Here is a 19,111-nt window from a genome sequence, read left to right on the forward strand (position 1 = left end):
TACTTACTCAGTGAAGTACTTGGAGTAGAATACTTCCTTGAAACCATTTGAAGTCATCGTTTGATAGTTCACTGACACTGATGCACTTTCCCACCACAATCTAGCATCTCCTGACAACAGAAAGGTGGCGCATCTAACTCTCTCTATATCCGGCAGCTCCATGAAATCGAAAATCATCTCGATGAACTTAATCTATCCTTCAGCTATCATCGGGTCAGTAGTCCCCGAGAACTCCTTTGGGTCCATCCTCCTGAACCTCTCATATACTGCCTCCGACCTGTGCCTCGCCCCTGTATCTACTGCAGCATTGTTTCCCGCAAACTGTGCGAAGAACTGAGTCATACCTGCAAGCATTTGTGCCTGCATATTTGGCGGTGGAGGAGGAGGAGTGGCCCTCTCCCCGTCACAAGCCTCTCTGTCCTCATCCCTTGCTTCACGAGCAACCAAACATCTAGGAGGCATACCGTTCTAAAAATTTACCCCAAACGTAACCCAGCATACAATAACCTTATATAAATATCGCTGGATGCAAGAAATTTGAACTTAAAACATGTACATGCTGAAATCGTGATTTCATGCTTACTACAAGGAAAACTTAAAACTTACAGACTTGAGGTGTGACTTCGTGAGCTTCTCGCAACTGGCAGAAGGCATAACCCTTTACAAGAACCTCGCTCTGATACCAACTGTCACGTACCGTGATTTTAACTACTTTAAAATTTGCGGAAAAATAAAAATTTTCTTAATTAAATAGAAACCTTCAAATTGCGATAACAATAAACTAATCATTTAAAATATTTGCAATGAAAATATATCACAAATAAAGTTTTCTAAAAACACTTAAAAACACTTATTTAAATATCATACACAATAACATGAAATCAGAATATTTGAAACATTGCATAATGTCTTAAAAACATGGGCGGTCCTCGGGTTTAGCCTCCTGCTCAGTCCAAGCCGGCTCATTGGTCCCCACCCCTCGTCTCCTCAACTTCATCCTCACCTGCATCGATCAAGTCTAGTGAGTCTAAAGACTCAACATGTATAAATTGGTAATAACAAGTAATACGTAATAAAACCACATGCATCTTTAAAATAGAGTGTACATACTTGAAACTTGAACGTAATAGCATAAACGTAGACGTGCCGTCATCATAAAACTTTTCTTAAACGTGATTGCATCATATATACTTGAGCATACATAACATCATTTTGCGTAGAGATATGTTTCAAAGTAAGTGACCCATACATAAATGTGCCTGATCAGACTAAACCACAGTACTGGGCTGGTAGGGAAAGTCCACTACCACATACATGAGATCCCCGTTCATGCTTTAACGGGTGGATTGGTCCCTGGTCATGCTTTACCATTTTCCTATCCTGATCTAAACCCGGTCATACTTTACCGGGGTGGAGAGGTCCTCGGCAACGTTCACCGACTTCCAAACCCGTTCATAATTTGGTCAAAAGACATTTAGCATACCTCAAAAACTTAAAAGTGTTTTCTTTTTGCACGTCGAACATACTTACTTGGTGTTGAGGGATTCGTTAGATCTCACTTGGGGCCACTGCTGCACATACTAACATGAGTTCAAACACTTATCTTTCATAGCTTAGACATAGATATTCGTGATCGCCACCGCAATAAATAAATAGCTTATGACATTCTAGATCACTCGAGACTTGATCTCGTTTAATAATCGTACTAAACCATGATATTGAACCCCAAAACAAAATCCTATGTTTTATATTCATAATCACAAAATAAATCCTATATTTATATTCATAACCATAAAACACATCTTATATTTTATACTCAAAATAAATTTTTTTTTTTTTATGAAAAAGGGGTACACGGACCCCGTGTAGGGGTCCGGGTAAGGGTCCGGGTACATGTTGGAAATTCGCATTTTGAAGGAAAAATGGCACGGACTCCGTGTACAGGTCCGACTTCGGGTCCGTGTAGGTGCTTGAATCGTGAACAAACGGAATTTCCTACATTTGTGACTTAATACTACCTCAAGACCCATCCTAGGATGCTAATGCACTTATTCAAACTCGAACAAATACCCCAAAACAACTACGCATCACAAGCAACGCAACCCAATCCGTGAACACGCCATTTGACACCAAAACGCATCCTACGACTTCTAATGCGAACAAGTGCCTATCGTTGTGAACCGACACACTAAAAACCATCTCAACATCATACTCAACATGCTTAAACGCAGCAGCAAACACCCGTCGATCCTCAACGAAGCCTGCAACAATAAAACTTCAAGAACACATTTTCATAAAAGTTGCTGTTTGAGCAGTCCCACAAAAACAATCATAACTCACTCATTTCTTATCCAAATATTTCGAATTTACTGTCAAATCGAAGGCCTCAAAAAGTTATACGTTTTATATGTTGAAAGTTTTTCCAGAATATTGACCAAAAAGTCGCAGTTTTTAAAATGACAGCAAACTCAGGTTTTGAGATCCAAATGTTTCAGAAATCGATTCAATGCATAATCGCTCAAACTTTTCTCATAACAATCAAACTTTCACGCATAACATACATCAAAATATCTACTATGACGAGATCGATGCATAAAACGAAAGATTATACATGCCTTTGGTCTTGAAACGTAGGAAATCTCGCAAATCTCGACGATCCGGACACGAGGAATAAATTTGGAGCTTCTTGCTATTCTAAAGTGATAGAATCGATGGAAATGGAGCTCAAAAACACTCGAAGAGAGAAGAGAAATAAATGTGGGGAAATGGAGGAGAATTGATGGGCATGTGGATTTTCTTCCGGAGAAGACTTGGCCAAAGACTTGAAATTGGAGGCAAGTGGGATTGATTTAGGGTAGTTTAGGGATAATTTAAATATATTGATTATGTTTAAACTAATTAATCATTATATGGTGTAGTCCAAATAAAATTTTAGACTACTCGAGGCGTGAAAACTGATACATAAAATATTCCTAAATTTACAAAAGTTGCACAACAATTAAGGGGAAATAAAAATACTAATTGTCATAAAATAAAATACTCAATAACTTAAAATTTCCTTTTAAACTTAAATAAATATTTTTTACAATTTAAATAAATGCATGTGCTTTACGTGTACTGATTTTGGGCTCTACAGGCCTCATCATCATCGTATACATATATCGTCAGTCACAACCAATTCCCATCCTTCAAAAACTTCATCATGTTCATTACTTATCAAAATCATGCATAAACGTAATTTTTCTTTAAAATCAAGCATGCAACATATTTTCATAATTCACAAAAATCATGTTCGTGATAAAAAAATTAAAAAACATGATAAATTGTGCTTAGGGCTCTGCCAGGAATAAAATATCAACTCAGGTGCAAAATGACAATTTTTCCCCTAGAAACCAAAAATGATCATTTTACCCCTACACTTATAAATTTCGGCCTGAAGCTTACCAAACTCCTTAAAACATCCAAAAACATATTATAAACATTTCCTAGACATAAACTAGATCCTGTTTCACAAATACGCCATTCGTTTTAAAACTTGGAATGTGTCTCGGTTTTAACCCGAATCAACCCAAATTTCAACCAAACCTCTCCCAACTCGAACCGTGACATAAATCTACATGACCAGCCTCTAAACCATCCTATTCAGACCACTTATGACCCACGAAACACAACCCAAATGTTGTTGTAAACTCCTGCACCTCCTAGCCGTGACTCTTGAACCAAACCATCGGCCCTACACCTAACCAGCTCGGACTAGCCCCAAACCAGCCCCTCCTAGCCCACCTTAGGACCCTACTACACCAACCTAAGCCCTGACCTCAGCCCCATGCAAGCAACACCACGCACACGCTCGCAATTACCCAAAGTCGCACCACTCGAGCCAAATCCTCCTTAACGCGATTGGCCGGCTCCAAGGTTGATTCCAGCGGCGGTCGAGCCTCTTTGGGCCTTGTCTCAGACCCACCATTGTCTGGTCCATGGCTTGGTTCAGTCCTTGCACCGTCGGCTCCACCCCTTACCCGATCTACAATCAAAACGAGCCAAACCCTCAACACAACTTCCCTCGGCTCTAAGCTTGACGCCTACCCTAGACTCTAGCCTTATGACAACCCTTTTACCATCATGCACAACCCCTTAGTCTTGACAACATGGCAGCCTCACGCAGCAAATCATAAAAACATGAGCTTGTCACATAAAGATGCAATTTTCATGGCAAAACTTAAACGAAACATGAACACAAGATAGATCGAGAGATTTCCATGCATTTACGCAAATTTTTTTGCATATTATTGGCGTGAATGAAGAGAAAAGAAGATACATGCGTGCCTTGATGTGAAAGAAGTTACATGCTTGTTTGAAAGGATAATGGAGGGGCCTAACTTGCTGCTGTATTTTGTTGCTAAAAACCATGAGGAAGGAGGCTGCTAATGAGGGAGAGGGGTGGGGGGGGGGGCACTTAGTGCTAAATAGGGTTACGGTTTGCTAATTAGGTTTAAGGAATAAATTAGCACACTAATGGGCTTAATTTAAAATTAAAAATTGTTTTGAGCCCATTTAGCATTAAAACAAACACAACAAGCCCAATAAAACTTCCGAAAAATATTTCGTTTAGGTACGTTTTTTAAAATATTGCCCGAGCCTCCAAAAAGTCCCCCAATTCTCTAAAATTTGCGTACCGATTAAAAATGCGACCCAGCGAGTAAAAATACTCACCAAGTCCCAATTTTTGAAAAATACCCTTAAAACACACTTCAAATCAGTTAATTAAAGTTAATCATTCAATAAAAATATATTTTCTTAACTTTCCCCGGTCTTCGTTTCTCGATCGAGCGCGAAATGCAACTTAAAACTTTAATGCATGAACTTTAAAATAATCGTGAAATAAATCCTACTCATGCGATAACCATGCATTAAATGCATAAAAATCATTAAACACATATTTTAAAATAAAACCATAGATTGCATGCATTCATGTTACGTAGATCGCATTTTCAGGAATTTACAACACTCTTCCCCTTAAAACAAAATTTCGTCCTCGAAATTTAAAACATACCGAATAACTCCGAGTAGCGACTCCTCATCTCGGCTTAAGTCTCCCAAGTAGCCTCCTCCTTGGAATGATTCATCCACTTGACTTTGACCACGTGGATCACCTTGTTACGGAGCCTCCTCTCATGTCTGTCCAGAATCTGAGCGGGTGTCTCTTCAAAGGACATGTTCTGTGTCGCTTGAAGTGGCTCATAGTTCAGTACATGTGAAGGATTGGACATGTACTTCCGCAGCATAGAGACGTCGAACATATTATGAACTCCCGCCAGGTTCGACGGTAATGCAACTCTGTATGCAAGTGTCCCAACCCTCTCCAGTATCTCAAACGACCCTATGTACCTCGGACTTAGCTTGCCCTTCTTCCCAAATCTCATCACACTCTTCATTGGTGTGACCTTCTTGAACACATGGTCTCCTACGACAAACTCAAGATCTCGGCGCCTCTGATCTGCATAACTCTTCTGACGGCTCTGAGCGGTCCTCATTCTATCCCGAATCCTGACTTCCAACTCTGTAGTTTTCCTGACAATATCTAGACCCAATTCTGCCATCTCTCCTACCTCGTCCCAATACACTGGCGACCTGCACTTTCTCCCGTACAATGCCTCAAATAGAGCCATACCAATCGATGCCTTATAACTGTAGTTGTATGTGAACTCCACGAGAGGTAAATTCGGCTCCTAGCTGCCCTGGAAGTCGATCATGCAAGCTCTGAGTAGGTCCAACAGAATCTGAATAACTCTCTCTGACTGTCCGTCATTTTGAGGATGAAAGGCAGTACTGAAAAGCAGCTTAGTACCCAATGCCTGGTGCAGACTCTTCTAGAACGCAGACGTGAACCTCGGATCCCTATCTGACACGATGGACACTGGAATCCCATGCAGTCTGACTATCTCTCTGATGTACAGCTTTGCAAACTGAGTCATGGTGAAGGTCTTCTTGATCGGTATAAAATGAGCTGAATTATTATGTCGATCAACGATCACCCATATGGCATTATAACTTCCAGTCGTCCTTGGAAGCCCTGTCACTAAATCCATGGTGATATTATCCCATTTCCACTCTGGAATAGGGAGTGACCTAAGCTTCCCTGCAAGTCTCTGATGTTCTTCCTTGACCTGCTGACATGTCAAACACTCGGAGACGAATCGCAGAATATCCCGCTTCATGCCCGGCAACCAAGATATAGACTGAAGGTCCTTATACATCTTCGTACTCCTTGGGTGGATGGAGAACGGGGTCCTGTGGGCCTTGCTCAAGACATATGCTCTAAGGGAATCACTGTTAGGAACCCATAGTCGGTCCCTATATCTGACTATGCAGTCCACAACTGTATACAGTCTCCAGTCCTTGGCCTCATCCCTTGTCTCCACTTCTGCAACTGCTCGTCAGAAATCTACCTACCCGGATTCTGTCTCTCAGTGTCGGCTTTACTGTCAAAGCAGCAAGATTTGGGGCATCGCCCTTGGCATTAAATGCAAGTTCGAACCTCTGACTCTCCATCTGCAGCGATCTCTGTACCGAAAAATGAGAAATCACTGCGTGCTTCCTGCTCAGGACATCTGCAACTACATTAGCCTTACCTAGATTGTAGCTAATGTCACAATCATAGTCCTTCACTAGCTCTAGTCACCTTCGATGTCCTGTGTTCAGCTCTTTCTGTGTGAAGAAGTTCTTCAGGCTCTTGTGGCCAGTGAAGATCCTGCACTTTTCCCCAAACAGATAATGCCTCCAAATTTTTAAGGCAAAAACCACTGCTGTAGGCTCCAGTTCATGATTCGGATAATTTTTCTCGTGGACCTTCGACTGTCGAGATGCATAAGTTATAACTCTGTCATGCTGCATCAACACTGTGTCCAAATTGAGCCTTGAAGCATCTGTATACACCACAAACTCACCCTGCCCCAATGGCATAGCTAGAACTGGTGCTGTGGTCAATGCTTGCTTCAGTCTGTCAAAGCTCTCCTGGCACTCAGGTCCTCAAAGAAACTTGGAATTCTTCTTCGTCAAGGCGGTCATAGGCACCGCAATGGAAGAGAAGCCCTGAATAAACTTCCTGTAATAACCATCCAATCCCATAAAGCTACGGATCACTGTCACGCTCTTAGGCACTGGCCAATATCTGACTACCTCAATATTACTGGGGTCGACCTTATACCATCCCGGGATACAATGTGGCCAACGAATGCCACTATGTTAAGCCAGAACTTGCACTTACTGAACTTGGCATACAGCCGTGTCTTGTAAAGTCTGCAGTACGGTCCTCAGATGCTGACTATGCTCCTCCCTGCTCCTCGAATAAATCAGTATGTTATCTATAAAAACTAAGACAAATTGATATAAATATGGCCAAAACACGCGATTCATGAGATCCATAAAGATCGCTGGTGCGTTTGTCGAACCGAAGGGCATCTCAAAAAATTCATAGTGCCCATAACGCATCTTAAAAGCCATCTTATGCACGTCAGACTCTCTAACCTTCAGCTGATGGTATCTGGATCGGAGGTCTATCTTCTAGAATACCGAAGCTCCCTGAAGCTAATCAAATAAATCCTCGATTCTGGGCAAAAAGTACTTGTTCTTGACAGTAACACAGTTAAGCTCCTTATAGTCAATACAAAGCCGCATGTTGCCATCTTTTTTCTTCACAAAAAGTACCGGTGCGCCCTATGGAGAAAAAGAAGGGCGAACGAAACCCTTATCTAGCAAATACTGTATCTCATTTTTCAAATCTTTCATCTCTTTAGGTGCTAGTCGATAGGGTGCCTTAGAAATAAGCACGATACCTGACATGAGCTCAATAGAAAAATCCACCTCTCTGTAAGATGGAATTCCTGAAACATCGTCAGGGAAAACTGTAGTGCCCAAAATCAGTACACGTAAAACCCATGCATTATTTAATTGTCAAATCATTTATTTAATTTAAAATGAGTTTTAGCCATGCATGCTTTATCCAAATGCATTATTTTAAATTATTTAAGTTTTTTGATGCCCGTTAAATGTTTTGCGAGTTTCATGTTTCAGGCGATTATTCGATGCGGAATCGAGGAAAAGATCGACTACGATTTTTGGAAAAATTTTAATGCGGTATTTTATTTTAAGTTAAGGGTGGGGCATTTCAATTAATTTATGAAGTGTTAGTATTTTAAAACCTAAATTATTTATTTAGTGATTTTATGAGTTGAAAACTTTTAAAGATTTAGAACTTGTGCATTTTATTTTAATTAGGAGATTTTATTTAGGGAATGTTAGCATTTTAATTAAGTTGGTAATTGTGTAATTAAGCCAATTTTATTCCCCTAAATTTTACCTAAACTCATGCACACACACATTTACACACACACACATACGTTTCAGCACACACAATTCACAATTCAAATTTTTATTTCATATCTTTGAGAGAAAATATTAGGGTTCTTAGAAAAGAACATCAGCCGCCCCCTCCCTTTGAAATTCCAGCAAGGTTTTGTTGTGTTTTCTTCAAGAGAAAACGAGCCACTAATCGTTCTGGATACCCTCGCACCGTTTCCGCTTCGGTATCGCCTTATCGTGAGTTTTAAACGTCAAAAGGCACATATATTCTATTTTTCCTGCGTCGATCATGTCATAGTATGTGTTGCGATGTTTTTATGCGTAAAAATCCATGTGTGATGTGCAAAGTTTGAGCAGAAACATGTTGGATCGATTTTGAAACGTTTTGGATCTAAACAATTCGTAATTTACTGTTATTTTAAATACTGCGATTTTTTGGTCGTGTTTTTGGGAAAACTTCAACATAAAAGTTGTAGAACTTTTTGATACCTTCGATTTGATATAAAATTTGAAATATTGGATAAAAATTGAGTGAGTTAGATCGTTTTTGTGGGACTGCTCAAACTGTGACTTTTATGAAAATTGTGTTCTTGTAGTTTTATTGTTGCAGCCTTTGTTGGGGATCAACGAGTGATCGCTGCTGCGTTTAGGTAAGTCGAGAATGTTGTTGGGATGAGTATTGGTGTTTTGGTTCGCGTGGTTAGGCACTTGGTTGAAGTAGAAGTCATAGGAATCGAATTGTTGTCAAATTTCATGTTCTTGAATTATTATTGCGTCGTAGGTTGGACGTCATTGTTTTGGAGCATTTGCAGGCTTAGGTCAGTGCTATAGTATCGTAGGATGGGTCTCGAGGTGTCGGTTCATGGTAGGAATGATTGGGTTAGGGAGATTAAGTCACAAGCATGAGATTTCTCGTTGGTGCGTTCCTCCCGCAAGTACACAAACACGGGGCCGGACCCTCACACGAGGTCTGTGCCCTTGTTTCCTTCTTAGTGTCAGCAAATCGAGCCTACACGGACCCTTTTCCGGACCCTGACACGGGGTCCGTGTCCTTCTTTCTTTTCATTGTGTCTCTCCAGAACCTACACGGACTTGGAGTCGGAGCTGGGCACGGGGTCCGTGTACCTTCATATTTGGGAATGATTTTTTTTATTTCCACCTTAAGATTTGATTTGGGGTTAAAGATCAAGGTTAGCACGATGATTTAACGAGGTCAAGTCCCGAGCGAACTAGCAAGTCATAAGGTACTTATTCACGTCGATGGTGAGCTCGAGTACCTACGTCTAAGTTATGCAAGTTAAGTATTCAAACTCATGCTAGTATGTTGCAGCAGTGGTCCCAAGCGAGATCCAACGAATCCCTCAATGCCCAGTAAGTATGTTGACGTGCAAAAAGAAAGTATTTTTAAATTTTTGAGGTATGCTAAATGTCTTGTGACCAAACTATGAACGGGTTTGGAAGCCGGATAACATGTCCGGGAACCTCTCCAACTATGAACGGGTTTTGAAGTCGGTGAACGTGGCCAAGGACCTCTCCACCTCGGTAAAGCATGATCGGGTTTAGATCAGGATTGGAAAGCGGTAAAGCATGATCAAGGACCAATCCACCCGTTAAATTATTAACGGGGATCTCATGTATGTGGCAGTGGATCTTCCCTTTCAGCCCACTACTGTGGTTTAGTCTGATCAGGAAATTTTATGTATGAGTCACACGCTTTGAAACCTGCCTCTACGCAAAATTATATTATGTATGCCCAATTATGTAAGATGCAAGTATGTTTACGAAATTTTATGATCATGGCACGTCTATGTTACGCTATTATGTTCAAGTTCCAAGTACACTCATGTTGTCAAGTTCAAGTTCATGTTTCTAGTATTTACGTCCTATTTTAAAGATGCATGTGATTTTATTACGTAGTACTTGCTACCTTCCAGTTTATACGTGTTGAGTCATTAGACTCATTAGACTTGATCGATGCAGGTGATGATGATTTCGAGGAGACTAGGGGTGGGGACCAAGGAGCAGGCTTGGACTGAGCAGGAGGCTAGACCCGACGACCACCCAGATTTTTAAGTTTTTATGAAATGTCAAATACTCTTATTTCAGCTACTGGTTACAGATTTTAAGCAAATACTTTTGTCAAAGTTTATTTCTAAAACTTTTGTTGCAACTACTTTAGTAACGTACGGTTCATTTTATTCAGATTTTGAATGTTCACGACTTACTTAAGAAAATTTTTAATTTTTCCGCAAATTTTAAGTAGTGTAAAAGTATGGTACATTACAAAAACACTAGGGAAATCTATGACCACATCAACGTCCTCTAGCCTCTGACTGGCTGGCTCTGACACTGACACTATAATAGACAAGAACGCCTGGCAGCTTCTCTTCAAGAGCTTCCTCACACACATGCAGGAAATGATGTGTGACATCTACCGGTGTCTGGCTGCCTAAAAAATAAACGGCTTACTCTGGGCGGTCGGGCAGACACTGATCTCTATCGGAAGTCTATGACAGCTCCGTTCAACGAAAGCCAGTGCTTACCCAAAATCATATCAAACTCCGGCAACGGTAGCACAATCAAGTCTGCCTGTATCACATATTTCTGTAACTGCAGCTCCAATTTCTTCACTATCAGAGAAGTGAACATCTGATCTCCGGATGGAATCGATACTCTGAATCCTGAATCCATCGCCACTAATTTGATTCCTAGTCACTGGACGAACGTCTCAGATATAAAAGAACGTGTAGCTCCGGAATCTAGCAATGCATGCGTGGCTACACCTGAAATATATACTTCCTGCGACAAAACATACCATCAAATCTGATCGCGTTGAAACTTAAGGTATTTCTACCAGCAACTATCCCAAAATATTCGAAAAATTTATTGATTTAACCCAAGTGTTCCTCAAAATTTTGAATTTTAAATCCTCAAAATTTCGGTAATTGCATTTTGGCCCTTAAAGTTTTCGGAAATTACCCTTGGCCCTTACTATTTTTGAAATTTTCCATCTTGTCCCCATAAATTATCGAATTAGCCCATAAAACCGTAAAATTAAGGAAAACTAAAAATTAAATCCCAAAAATTCAGAAAATTCAAAAATCATCTCTTAAAATTTCGAGTTTTGCAATTAAGTCTACAAAATTCTCCAATCATGCAATTCGATCCTTAAATCCGACAAGGTAGAGCATGCAACCTAATTTGCTCTAAGTTAACAATCCCATAATTTAATTCTCATAACAAGCATATAACCCATGCAATCAAGAGATAAATTGAAATCTTAAACATAAGGGTTCCGGTAATCAGCGTAGAATCTGGCTCCGCCTCAGCCTCCTAGACATGCATCACATATGCTCTGCCAGTAGTAGGGCCCTTGTTCCTGGGGTATTCTGCCGCTTTGTGAAAGCATCTAAACATGTAATGTAACTCATCGTAAAACGTAAACCATGCATCCATGCAGGTGATAGCAGTAACTTATTTAAATCATTTAAAAAATATAAAAGCTTACAGACTTAAGATTTGAATGCTGAGCTACAGAAGCTGACGGTGGCACAACCCTATACAGGAACCTTGCTCTGTTACCAACTGAAACATCTACTACTTAAAAATTATACTATTTTTTCTACAAGCTCATTTTCGAAATTCTTAAAAATTTTCATACTGCGACACTGCTAAAAAAAATTTTCCTTTTTAAAATGATCGTAAATAAATAACAAATAAAATACTCCAGTTAAAAACGGCTAACTCGTCCATCATAGATGTGAGTAAAAATAAACAATTAAAAATCCTATTAATCATTAACATGTCAAAACCAGCGTATAAAAATGCTCATGTCCACTCTAAACTCATAAAAACGTGATGTGCGGAAAATATGGTCCCCGGGTCATGTGCGCACATCCAGCCCTGCCTACTCAAAATTCGTCATCTACAGCCTCCTCATCAACATGCTCACCTGCATCATACAATCCTAGTGAGTCTAAAGACTCAACACACATGTACTGTTAATAGCAAATACATATACATAACAAGCAACGGTGAAAAGCGCTGTAATAAAATACGTTTCCTGATCTTAAAAATGTAAACATAAACATATCATAAAATCATGCCTGTGAAAATAGCCCATCGAATCATCATATACTTATACAAATACTTTAATGAATTCAGTTAATTAGTTGTGACTTTCGTATCAACTCTATTCGATGAATCCATCTACATATAACCGTGGAACCCGACGGCTGTCGGACATTAGCGACAGTATTACCCATCCACTGAGCCTAGGCCTCATCTTCATCGTATACATATATCGTCAGTCACAACCAATTCGCATCCTTCAAAAACATCATCATGTTCCTCACTTATCAAAATCTTGCATATACGTAATTTTTCTTTAAAATTCATAATTCACAAAAATCATGCTCGTGATACAAAATATTTAAAAACATTATAAATTGTGCTTAGGGCGCTGCCAGGACTAAAATCTCGACTCAGGTACAAAAAGACCATTTTACCCTTGAACCACTAATTTTCAACCCGAAGCTTACCGAACTCCTTAAAACATCCTAAAACATATTATAAACATTTCCTAGATGTAAACTTGAGCTCGTTTCACAACTTACGCTATTCGTTTTAAAAGTCGGACCGTGGTTCCAGTTTTAACCCTAATCAACCTGAATTTCAACCCAACCTCTCCCAACTCGAACGTGACTTAAACCTACATGACCAGCCTCTAAACCATCCGTTCCAAACCACTTATGACCCCCGAATCACACCCCAAATGTTGCTGTAATCTCTTGCGCCTCCTAGCCGTACCCTTGTCGTGACTCTTGAACCAAACCGCCGGCCCTACACCTAACCAGCTCAGACCAGCCCCAAACCAACCCCTCATAGCCCACCTTAGGACCCTACTGGACAAACCTAAGCCCAGCCCTCAGCCCCATGCTAGCAGCACGACGCACACGCACGTTATTACCCGAAGTCGCACCACCAGAGCCAAATCCTCCTTCACGCGATCGGCCGGCTCCAAGGTTGTTTCTAGCAGCAGTCGAGCCTCTCTTGGCTATGTCTCAGACCCACCAGGGTCTGGTCCATGGCTTGGTTCAGCCCTTGCACCGCTGGCTCCACCCCTTACCTGATCTACAATCAAAACGAGCCAACCCTTCAAAACAACTCCCCTCGGCTCTAAGATTGACACGCCTACCCTCGAATCCAGCCTTATGACAGCCTTTTTACCATCATGCACAGCCCCTTAGTCTTGACAACACGAAAGCCCCTTGCAGCAAATCATCAAAACGTGAGCATGTGACATAAAGATGCAATTTTCATGACAAAACTTAAACAAAACATGAACAAAAGATAGATCGAGATATTTCCATGCATTTACAAAAAATTTTTTGGATATTAATGGCGTGAATATAGATAAAAGAAGATACATGCGTGCCTTGATGTGAAGATTCTCAAAAACTCAAAGAAACGCTCGTCGAAGCGGCACCGGAGGTGCGGATGTTTGAAAGAAAAATGGAGGGGCCGAACATGGTACTGTATTTTGATGGTAAGAACCGTTAGGAAAAAGGCTGCTAATGAGGGATGGGGGGCGGCCACTTAGTGCTAAATAGGGTTAGGGTTTTCTAATTAGGTGTAAGGAATAAAATAGCACACTAATGGACCTTAATTTAAAATTAAAAAGGGTTTTGAGCCCATTTAGCATTAAAACAAACCCAACAAGCCCAATAACACTTCCGAAAAATATTTCGTTTAGGTATGTTTTTGAAAATATCTCCCGAGCCTCCAAAAAGTCCCCCAATTCGTTAAAATTTTCGTATCGATTAAAAATATGACCCGGCGAGTAAAAATACTTACCAAGTCTCAATTTTCAAAAAATACCATTAGAACACTTCAAATCAGTTAATTAAAATTAATCATTCGATAAAATATTTTTCCTTAACTTTCCCCGGTCATCGTTCTTCGATTGAGCGCGAAATGCAACTTAAAACTCCAATGCATGAAACTTTAAAATAATCGTGAAAAAAATCCTACTCATGAAATAACCATGCATTAAATGCATAAAAATCATTAAACACATATTTTAAAATATAACCCTAGATTGCATGCATATAAGTTACGTAGATCGAATTTTCTGGACCTTATAACTCTCCCTCCCCTTAAAACAAAATTTTGTCCTCGAAATTTAAAACATGCCAAATAACTCCCGGTAGCGACTCCTCATCTTGGCTTCAGTCTCCCAAGTAGCCTCCTCCTCGGAATGATTCAGCCACTTACGTTGACCATGTGGATCATCTTATTCCGGAGCCAACTCTCCTGTCTGTCTAGAATCTGAGCAGGTCTCTCCTCAAAGGACAGGTTCGGTGTCAGCTGAAGTGGCTGATAGTTCAGTACATGCAAAGGATTCGACATGTACTTCCGCAGCATAGAGACGTGGACCACATTATGAACTCCCGCCAGGTTCTGCGGTAATGAAACTCTTTATGCAAGTATCCCAACCCTCTCCAGTATCTCAAACGGCTCTATGTATCTCGGAGTGAACTTTTCCTTCTTCCCAAATCTCATCACACCCTTCATCGGTGAGACTTTCACGAACACATGGTCTCCTACAGCAAACTCAATATCCCAGCGCTGCTGATCGGCATAATTCTTCTGACGGCTCTGAGCGGTCTTTATCTTGTCCCGAATCCTGACTACCAACTCTGCGGTCTGCTTGACAATATCTGGACCTAATTCTACCCTCTCTCCTATCTCGTCCCAATACACTGGCGACCCACACTTCTTCCGTACAATGCCTCATCTTGAGCCATACGAATCAATGCCTGATAAGTGTTGTTGTATGTGAACTCCACGAGAGGTAACTTCGGCTCCCAGCTGCCCTGGAAGTCGATCATGCAAGCTCTGAGTAGGTCCCCCAGAATCTGAATAACTCTCTCTAAATCTCCATCAGTCTGAGGGTGGAAGACAATAATGAAAAGCAGCTTAGTACCCAATGTCTGGTCCAGACTCTTCCAGAACGCAGACGTGAACATCGGATCCCTATCTGACACGATGGATACTGGAATCCCATGTAGTCTGATGTACAGCTTTGCGTACTGAGTCATGGTGAAGGTCTTCTTGAGCAGTAGAAAATGAGCTGACTTAGTGAGCCGATCAATGATCACCCATATGGCATTATACCCTCCAGTCGTCCTCAGAAGCCCTATCACGAAATCCATAGTGATATTCTCCCATTTTCACTCGGGAATAGGGAGTGACCTAAGCTTCCATGCAGGTCTCTGATGATCTGCCTTAACCTGTTGACATGTCAAACACTCAGAGACGAATCGCAGAATATCCCGCTTCATGCCCGGCCACCAATATAGAGACTGAAGGTCCTTATACATCTTCTTACTCCCTGGGTGGATGGAGTACAGGGTGCTGTGGGCCTCGCTCAAGATATCTTCTCTCAGGGAATCACTGACAGGATCCCACAGTCGGTCTCTATAACGGACTATGCCGTCCAAAACTGTATACAGTCTCTGGCCCTTATCCTCGTCTCTCTGTCTCCACTTCTGCAACTGCTCGTCGGAAGTCTGCCCCAACCGGATTTCGTCTCTCAGTGTCGGCTGTACTGTCATAGCAGAAAGATTAAGGGCATCGCCATTGGCATAAAATGCAAGTTCGAACCTTTGAATGTCTGCCTACAGCGATCTCTGTACCGACAAATGATCAATCACTGCGTGTTTCCTGCTCAGAGCATCTGCAACTACATTAGCCTTCCCCGGATGGTAGCTAATGTCACAATCATAGTCCGTCACTAGCTCTAGCCACCTAAGTTGTCTCATGTTCAGCTCTTTCTGTGTGAAGAAGTATTTCAGGTTCTTGTGATCAGTGAAGATCCTGCACTTCTCCCCATACAGATAATGCCTCCAAATTTTTAAGGCAAAAACCATTGCTGCTAGCTCGAGGTCATGAGTCGGATAATTATTCTCGTGGGCCTTCAACTTTCGGGATGCATCTATAACTCTGTCATGCTGCATCAACACTGCACTCAAACCGAGCCTCAAAGCATCTGTATACACCACAAACTTACCCTGCCCCGATGTCATAGCTAGAACTGGTGTTGTGGTCAATTCTTGCTTCAGTCTGTCAAAGCTCTCCTGGCACTCAGGTCCCCAGATAAACTTGACATTCTTCTTTGTTAGGGCGGCCATAGGCACCGAAATGGAAGAGAAGCCCTGAATACACTTCATGTAATAACCAGTCAATCCCAAGAAGCTACAGATCTCTGTCACGCTCTTAGGCACTGGCCAATCTCTGACTTCCTCAACTTTACTGGTGTCGACCTCTATACCATCATGGGATACAACGTGGCCCAAGAATGCCACTCAGTCAAGCCAGAACTCGCACTTACTGAACTTTGTATACAGCCGTCTGTCCTGTGTCTGCAGTACGGTCCTCAGATGCTGACTGTGCTTCTCCTTGCTCCTCGAATAAATCAGTATGTCATCTATAAAAATTATGACAAATTGATCCAAGTAAGGTGGAAACACGCGATTCTTGAGATCCATGAAGATCGTTGGCGCGTTCATCACCCCGAAGGGCACCTCAAAAAACTCATAGTGCCCATAACGCGTCCTAAACATCGTCTTATACACGTCAGACTCTCTAACCTTCAGCTGATGGTATACGAATCAGATATCTATCTTCGAGAATACCGAAGCTCCCTGAAGCTAATAAAATTAATCCTCGATTCTGGGCAACACGGTTCAGCTCCCTATAGTCAATAAATTGCTGCTGCTGCCATCTTTCTTCTTCACAAAAAGTACCAGTGTGCCTCATGGAGAAAAACTAGGGCAAATGAAACCATTATCTAGCAAATCATGTATCTGATCTTTCAACTCTTTTATCTCTGCAGGTGCTTGTTGATAGGGCGCCTTAGAAATAGGCACGATACCTGGCATGAGCTCAATAGAAAAATCCACCTCTCTGTCTGGTGGAATTCCAGAAACATCGTCAAGTAAAACACTGGGGAAATATCTGACCACATCAACGTCTTCTAGCCTCTGACTAGCTGGCTCTGACATTGACACAATACTAGCCGAGAACGCCTAGCAGCCTCTCTTCAGGAAATGATGTGCGGAATCTGCTGGTGTCTGGCTGCCTAAAAAATAAACGGCTTACCGCTTGGCGGTCGGACAGACATTGATCTCTGTCGGAAGTCTATGATAGCTCCGTTCAATGAAAGCCAGTTCATACCAAAAATAATATCAAACTCCGGCAACGGTAACACAATCAAGTCTACTTGAACCGCATATTTCTGTAACCGCAGCTCCAATTTCCTTACTATCAGAGAAGTGAATATCTGATCCCCGGATGGAATCGATACTCTGAATCCTGAATCCATCGCCACCGGTATGATTCGTAGTCGTTGGACGAACGTCTCGAATATAAAATAATGTGTAGCTTTGGAATCTAGCAATGCATGCATGGCTACACTTGAAATATATATCCTTCTGCGACAAAACATTCCATCAAATCTGATCGCGTTGAAACATAAGGAATTTCTACAAGCTACTACGCCAAATCTTCGAAAAATTTAATGATTTAACCCAAGTTTTCCTCAAAATTTCAAATTTTAGATCCTCAAAATTTCGGTAATTGCATTTTGGCCCTTAAAGTTTTTAGAAATTATCCTTTGGCCCTTACAATTTTTGAAATTTGCCATCTCGTCCCCAAAATTATCGAATTATCCCATAAAACTGTAAAATTCTTGAAAACTAGAAATTAAATCCCAAAAATTCAGAAAATTAGAAAATCATCTCTTAAAATTTTGAGTTTTGCAATTAAGTCTACAAAATTCTCCAATCAAGCAATTCGATCCTTAAATCCGACTAGGTAGAGCATGCAACATAATTTGCTCTAAGTTAACAATCCCATAAATTAATTTTCATAACAAGCATATAACCCATGTAATCAAGCGATAAATTGAAATTTTAAACATAAGGGTTACCCGCAATCAGCGTAGAATCTGGCTCCGCCTAAGCCTCCTCGACATGCATCACATATGCTCTACCAGTAGTGGAGCCCTTGTTCCTGGGGTAGTCTGTCGCCTTGTGACCCTCCTGCCCGCAAATAAAGCATTTGTAGGTTCCCCTTAAACATTTTCCGAGGTGGAAGCGGTTGCACTGCGTGCATGGCTGTCCCTCTGCCGGCTTCGGAGTCCCTGGTACCTATGGTGGTCTCTGCTGACAAGGCCTCCTAATCTGTCCCTGAGGCTTCTGCTGCCCCTGCTGCCTCGGTGGCCCTGGAAACTGCCTCTTCTGTGGCTGGGAGCAGGACGGAGCCTTGTGCCTCTTCCTCTGCATCTCAAAGTCTATGTCCCTCAGGGCCTGATCCGCCTGAAAAGCTCAGGCGAAGGCCTCATCGTAGCTCGCTGATCTCATAAGCATCACATCTCGGCGCAATGTGGGTCTTAGACCATCCATAAAATGCCTCAGCTTCTGTGCGACATCTCTAGCAATGAGGGGTACAAAATGACAGCCCCTGTCAAACTTCCGGATGAACTCCGCCACAGTCGAATCCCCCTGGCGGAGGCTCATGAACTCCGTCGTCAGGCGACCCTTGACATCTGCTGGGAAATACTTACCATAGAACGCCTCCTTGAACTGATCCCACGTGATGGTAGCCAGGTTCAGCCCATGCGTTGCTCCGTCCCCCAGAGGGATGCATCATCTCTCAACATATATGCAGCACGCCTGACCCGGTC

At 41.6% G+C, this 19,111-nt stretch overlaps 3 protein-coding genes across 3 annotated transcripts; all 3 read right to left on the bottom strand.

The window, feature by feature from the left end:
* Nucleotides 1-5,535: 5,535 nt before the first annotated feature.
* Nucleotides 5,536-6,963, bottom strand: LOC140972488 (uncharacterized). Its single transcript, XM_073434907.1, has 4 exons — nucleotides 6,683-6,963; nucleotides 6,454-6,598; nucleotides 6,036-6,167; nucleotides 5,536-5,631 (listed from the first exon to the last, which is right to left on the bottom strand). Exons 1-4 carry the CDS (start codon nucleotides 6,961-6,963, stop codon nucleotides 5,536-5,538), a joined length of 654 nt encoding a protein of 217 aa, XP_073291008.1.
* Nucleotides 6,964-15,596: 8,633 nt separating this feature from the next.
* LOC140972489 (uncharacterized) lies at nucleotides 15,597-17,184 on the bottom strand. Its single transcript, XM_073434908.1, has 3 exons — nucleotides 17,016-17,184; nucleotides 16,436-16,690; nucleotides 15,597-15,973 (listed from the first exon to the last, which is right to left on the bottom strand). The coding sequence occupies exons 1-3, from the start codon at nucleotides 17,182-17,184 to the stop codon at nucleotides 15,597-15,599; spliced, it is 801 nt and encodes a 266-aa protein (XP_073291009.1).
* LOC140972491 (uncharacterized) lies at nucleotides 17,181-17,749 on the bottom strand. The gene is made up of 2 exons (XM_073434909.1): nucleotides 17,527-17,749; nucleotides 17,181-17,422 (listed from the first exon to the last, which is right to left on the bottom strand). Exons 1-2 carry the CDS (start codon nucleotides 17,747-17,749, stop codon nucleotides 17,181-17,183), a joined length of 465 nt encoding a protein of 154 aa, XP_073291010.1.
* Between the last annotated feature and the right edge of the window lie 1,362 nt (nucleotides 17,750-19,111).

This window comes from Primulina huaijiensis, chromosome 3 (genome assembly GCF_012295235.1).
Source record: "Primulina huaijiensis isolate GDHJ02 chromosome 3, ASM1229523v2, whole genome shotgun sequence".
In the NCBI taxonomy this organism is placed as follows: domain Eukaryota; kingdom Viridiplantae; phylum Streptophyta; class Magnoliopsida; order Lamiales; family Gesneriaceae; genus Primulina; species Primulina huaijiensis.